At 41.2% G+C, this 6,341-nt stretch overlaps 1 protein-coding gene across 1 annotated transcript in view; it reads right to left on the bottom strand.

The window, feature by feature from the left end:
- Positions 1-6,341, bottom strand: part of GNAL (G protein subunit alpha L) — a 120,248-nt gene that overhangs the window by 4,162 nt on the left and 109,745 nt on the right. The window contains exons 7-11 of the mRNA XM_035318318.1: positions 5,880-5,953; positions 4,935-4,993; positions 4,586-4,706; positions 3,557-3,687; positions 1,813-1,880 (exon numbers count right to left, since the gene is read on the bottom strand). Coding sequence (XP_035174209.1) covers positions 1,813-1,880; positions 3,557-3,687; positions 4,586-4,706; positions 4,935-4,993; positions 5,880-5,953 — 453 coding nt within the window. The remainder of the gene's footprint in view (positions 1-1,812; positions 1,881-3,556; positions 3,688-4,585; positions 4,707-4,934; positions 4,994-5,879; positions 5,954-6,341) is intronic.

Below are 6,341 nucleotides of genomic sequence, written 5' to 3'. Positions count from 1 at the left end.
AAACCACAGCTTCTCCCCAGGACCATTTCTGCTTCTCCTGAGCACCAACCTCTGTCCCTGCTTGGCCCTGTTGTTGCCACCACCAACCAGGCACATTCAGGCTCTTCAGACCCCTTACCTGACCAGAAACACCTCACTTGCAAGACTTCCCTTTCAAACAGCTGAAAAGTTTGAAGTAACTGTTCAAATGACTATGTTTTTCTATTTTTTTATCCTGAAAAAAACAAAGCACAAAGCCAGGAGAGACACACAAGAATTGCTTATGGAGGAGGTGCTCTCTGCCAAGCCCGCAGTGCATGGGGGGCACAGGGGAGAAGCTGTTTTGGCCCCATGCCCAAGCCCGGGAGCTGCTGGAAGGTGCTGGTCCCAGCCCAAACTCTGCTCCTGCACCCCAAACGCCCGGCACCTGCGGCTGTGAAGGGCCTCTGCAGCTCTGTGCTTGTATTTTTTATGTGGTTGCAATGCCTACACCCCCTTCCCTCCCTACCCGCTTCGTAGGTGGCCTCTTTATATAACGCACGTGAGTCATCGCAGGTAAGGATCTCGCCCTTGATGTACTTTTTTGGATAACAAAGAAACAAAAAGGCGGGGAGTTTCACCCTAGTTTTCCTCTAACCTGGTTCTCTTGGACCCTCCTTCCAAACTGGACACCCTCGCTGTCTGCCTCACAGCATGGCGGCACTACTGCCAGAGACACTTGGCTCCAAGTGCTCGTTTTTTGGTAACTCTTACTTCAATGCAGTGCAACCTGATGGTTTTCCTCGTAATCCGGAAGGTTAAGGCAGTGAGTGGAAATCCCCGAAGTGTGAACATAATTAATTGCTTCTTTCTCAGTTGTTGATTCAACAGCTGTAAATCCTAACAATACTTTTAAACGCATGACTTTAAAATTCTTAATTCTAACAACTACACTTGTTCTCGCGAACACCCCCATACAGTTTCTATAAGTAGGGCAGGATTTAAAGTGCTAAGCTTTAGTTCTGGTCTCCGTTACTACTTTGCAGGCTTGGAATGACTCAATATGACTGAAACCATAAGTTATTTTGGATTAGGCCCGTGTTTCTGGTAGGAATGCTGGGCTGTGCTTGTGTGACTGATAATTGCCTGTATCTGTGATATGTAGATAACACCTCTTTGGTTCCAGCTTCAGAGGAAATCTTAATCACAAAAATAACTGTGACCAAACAAGTCAGCTTCCTTACTGATTCCTCAGTAGGGCGAGGCAAACCTCCTAACTCGCACAACAGAGTCAACAATTATTTTTTAAGGATAAAATCTGCTTTCTTGTTCATTCCCTCTTGCCAGCTAAACACTGCCAAAGCCCTTGGAAGACTGCAGGTTAAAAAAAAAAACACAAAAGCTGATTTGCTTGGGCATGGACTGGACTGACGTGCAAAATAAACATTCAAGGCAACAGTTGGTAGCATCTTACAGGTGAAGCCAACCACAGGAAATCTCACTAATTTGCAATGGAAATAGTCCGTGGCGTTGCCTCCCTGAGCACAGTGTGATGCTGGCGGCACCCACGGTGAGCCTGGCAACGAGCTGGCAGCCAGACACCTGCCTCCAGCTCCTCCCTACTTGTTGTGAGGTACCTTGCAAGGCAGGTGACTTTGTATTTAACGGGCATAAAAACGTGCGAGCGCTGGAGAAAGTTCTGCAAGATGGGCGCATGAAAGGAGTTAGGGAATTGCCAGACGTGCTCCTCTCCTTCTAGCTTTCTGCAAAACCCCGTCAGTTTTCCCTAAATAAACTATGCCATCTGCCAGTATTTCCTATGATAGAATCATACATAAGATCAAAATTACTCACTAAAAACTCATCCCGGATGAAGAACTTGGCTCTTGTGACTTTGGGGTCTTCTCCTGCATCTGGTGTTGCTGTTCAATTAAAAATAAATTACATCAGCAACATGAAAAGCAAACAGTCCTCTGTTTTTCATAACAAAAGATTTAATAAGGAGGAAGTAGTCCTTCAATACAGAAATTAAAGTATTAGATAGCCACAGGAGACTGCCGATACACAGTTCTAAAATGGAAGCATACTGTAAAATCTGAAATAAACTTCTAAGCATTTAACATCTTTTAGGGACCTGAAAATTGCTGAAATTTGTGCAAGCGTCACTGGTCATACCATGAAGAGGCTTACTCACATCCATAAGTTTGTTCACATAAAAGCAAACCAAATGGGGGTTAGGGTTAAAAGTTTATCAGAAAATCTGACTAGAAAAAGCAGCTGAGCTGTTTGGTTTGTGCAACACAAGAGCACCTCTGTAAAAAAAGATTCTGAAGGCAGGGATTTGGGTTTAAACATGGTTACAGCAAGATTACTCTTGAAAAAAAAGTCATCGTATTAAAAGATCTTTTAAACTGTATCTTTTTCTTCCAGGCCACAAGTCAACAGAATTCTTAGATGTATTGTCACTTAAATGAATGAGATTAATTTCGTGTTGAACTGGAGGGTAATTCCTTGGTGCTAGTTGTCCGTCATGAAGTCATCTCTATCTAGACCATATAACAACTATATTCACTGTAAGTATAAAAATCAAACAATGCAGCGAAGAGCTAATCTATTCATTTCCCTTTGGTGTGGTTTCTCCTCAACTAAGATACCACATCAAACGCTAATAAACATAATATTGTAAAAGACAAAATTTATCAGGATATGGAAACATTTTGTACTCTTATCTACAGCAGTAGGAGTAAGCATAGAGCAGCTGCATAACCAGCAGCATCTTAGAGTTCAGTGCTGCCATCCTTAAATAAAATGGTCTGAAATTAGAGAAAAAATGAGCAACTACAGGTTAAAGACAAAGAGTTGCTTCCTATGTACGTATTCTGGATCACTCAGGATATCTGCTGTGAAATCCCACTGAGAAACATGAAAAGCGACTTTACCCTGACAACTTGCTTACTATGAAAAATGTTGATTTTAACAATTTACCCAAACTCTATGTATATAAGGAGTATATGCTTGGTAGAGAGGGATTTGTGTGATAGTCACAAAAGCTTTATGAAAGTCCTAAGGGTTATAAAACTGGTGCCAGGTTAGCTCAGATTTTAGGAAAGTTTATTTATCCCCTGCACTTGAAACTCAGTATCATACTCTTGAATTTCCAGACCTGAATGAAAGGTGAAAATATGTTATTATTTTAACTTCCATAACTTAGGCTGCTGTTGATGGTGAGCGGAGGATGTAAGCCTTTTCTGACAGGTCACCTCAAGCCCTGTGGCAGGGAAAATGTCATTTGGCTAAAACAGAGTGCTAGTGGTCGTAAAGTTCAAGTTTTACTCCTTTTGCTAGACACAGACTTGAAGTATTTGGCAAGCAGTCTGCCTGGTATAAAACAGGTCTAATACTCACTCGATCACAAACCCAGGAGCCTGGACAGCACAGGGCAGAGCAGGCTGCTTTGCCTTGCACATTCCTGTAACAACACTTCATGTGAAGGAGCTGTGTGTTTGTGAACTTGTGTGTGTGTGACAGAGACAGAGAGAGGTGCTGTGGACTGGGCTACGCCAGTTAGCCAAAGCCCTCAAGTGGTGAAAAAACTTACCATCCTCAGGTACGGTGTAATGCGCGTATTCAGGAAAGTAATCTTCAATTTTTGATTTCCCTGCCAAGACTTTTTCAGCCAGCATGTCCTGTTTATTCAAGAACAAAATGATAGAAATGGTCCGTAACCACCTGTCAAAAACAAACCAAATGTTTGGGTTAGCTCCGACACATTAATCAAAGAAACCATATCACACCAATGGAAAATTTATGGACTATCTCTGCATGGGGTATTTGGAACATGCTTCTACAGGAAAAAAACAACCAACCAACCAAACAAAAAAGAGGTCTAAAATTATTATTTCAGTTGAGGTGTACCTATGCTGATGAATATATTTATCGGATCTGTATATAAATTTATAAAATCTCCAATAGACATCACTGAAAGGAACAGTCTTCAAACATCGTTTTCTAAACTGTCCTTCTGATATCAAGTTGGGAAAATGATGATGGTTCCTGAAATCACCACAGTACAAAAATTGACATTTCTGTCTACTTTGTTCGCTTTTGCTGAAGCAAGAGACAAAGGCTGGAAAACTGTGTTCTCCCAGTCTGCTCTGTCTTAACTAATAGCTCATCCACAGAAATATCCTGTCTGCTAGGATGACCTGTATGACACCTGATGAATCAAAAGTAAATAATCCCTTTTCTTCCCCAATTAGTGCCTAGCCATCACTGTGACAATGTACCTCTGGGACCTTGCTTAATGTTTCTCCTCACTTTACCTTCAGTCAGCTCTTGGTGCAAAGCACTGTGAGGTGTGTGTGCTAAAAAAATTTCATTATCTTATGCATCGTTTTTATTTATTCTTTGCTAGGAACATACTCAGACCCCTATTTGGTTTGATATTTATGTGTCACTCTGGCAGCAGTGGCGAAGCAATGTGTGTCACTGTGCGTGCACCCAGTGACCTGGCCCCACCTGGACATCTTCTGAATAGTCAACATGAGTATTTGGTAAAATGAGTCCTAATTTGCAGGGAGCTGAAATGTAGCTAAACTTGCAGGGGGTGAAGAAATGTATATTTTACCTGTTATTCCAGATACTTTTGAAAAGGTCCAGGGATTCCCGTAGTCTGTTTGTGTTATTGTCTTCCCTTATTACCATGTTGTAGCTGCTGCAAGCCACAACAAAGATTATAGCCGTGACATCTGGACAAAGCACACAGAAGAAAGGAGAGGGAAAAGAAACTCTCTGTTATCCCAGCGCATACACCTCAGGGTAATACCACCATCACTCCCCAGATTGCCCCAAACACCTGAAGAATACATCTGTAACATTGGATTTCTGTATTAATGACACACTCTGTTCTCAACAGAAGTAAAACGATGTAAATATAAAGTATATTCAAAATAAAACCATGGAATATTTTCACTTACCATTAAAGCATTGAATCCATTTTCTCCTCTCATCTCTCTGGCCACCTACATCAAACATGCTGTTAAAAAGCCATAGGATGTTATATCACTCATGTGCACTAGGAAAGTCACATGAAGCATGCAGCACAAGTGTTCAGTTTATGAATCTGACAGCTCCAAGGACAGCAGCACTCAAATACTGCCTGAAGGGAATTAGAGACCTGCGGATGCTGCGCTGCATGTCACAGCGCTGCACCACTCCACCTCCCCTGCTCTGCCAGGAGAACGCTACCATAAAGTGAGAAATACTCGTTTTCCAGGAAAAGTGCTGGCCTTTCTGGTGTGCAGAAACGCACGTGACACGTATGGCTGGGGCTACTGCATTATAACCAAGCACAGGTTTCATCTATTTTGAAACACGGTGGAGAGAGTGCATGTCTACAAGGAGGAGGACATGGGCAGCTCTTCAGTCCATCAACACTGTCACCTTTTTCACCTCACTGTGAGAACCAGTGAGTGGAGGTAGCCTGATGGGGAGTGTTTTAACAGAAATTAATGCAAATTAATAAAATTTTGAGAGACAGAGCTTGCAGCCCTCCAGAAGAAGGAAGATATTTAACCTTCTTTGTTCCAATACACCAATTATGACTTGTGACAAGATACTTCTCTGAGACCTTACCCCAGAAGTATTTTATGAGTTTACAGTGCTCCATCAACGAACCAGTTAGTAAACACAGCCCCATGAGAGAGCAGCATTAATATACATGACTATTATCAGCTTTTTTATGAAGTACGAGGCAATTTTACTGGCACCTATTGAAATGGCTAAAAAAAAACACAAACTAAACCAAACAGTCCTTACCCCCTCCCTACACCTCACTTTACCAAGAACAGATGAACACAGACATCTGAACTAAGTTGTTAACGATTGGTAAGATAATCATAAATTATTACTAATAGACTTACTGGAAATTTACTTTATCTACTTGAAATCTTGTTTCAAAAATCCCTGATGTCAAAACTCTGCATCTTAATAGGTCCTGGAAATGAGAACACGGAAGCTGATTAGTGACATTTCTTCTATCCTAATTTTCTTTCTAAATGCATGCAATAATATTTTCCATGAAAAGTCTTAAATGTTCCATTCAATTAGAGTTCAATCAGACTTGTTGGTAAACCTGCATTTGTCCATACTGACACAGTAGATACACAAACATCATCTCTGAGTTTGGCTTGTGCATACTCTGGAAGCAGAACAATACCCTATGTGTGTTCTCCTTAGAGCACACTGAGACCAATTATTGATTATCATATAATTTTATATGTGACGTGGATAATGAATTCTGAAGTTACATAAAACTAAGAAAAATATGTTGTTCATGTTGTAAAGTCAAGTATTCAAATGTTAGAAAACTCCAGATTTACAGT

This window comes from Oxyura jamaicensis, chromosome 2, assembly GCF_011077185.1.
Source record: "Oxyura jamaicensis isolate SHBP4307 breed ruddy duck chromosome 2, BPBGC_Ojam_1.0, whole genome shotgun sequence".
NCBI classification, from domain to species: domain Eukaryota; kingdom Metazoa; phylum Chordata; class Aves; order Anseriformes; family Anatidae; genus Oxyura; species Oxyura jamaicensis.
The sequence above is the reverse complement of the archived record's forward strand: the minus strand, read 5'-3'. Positions and strand labels throughout refer to the sequence as shown.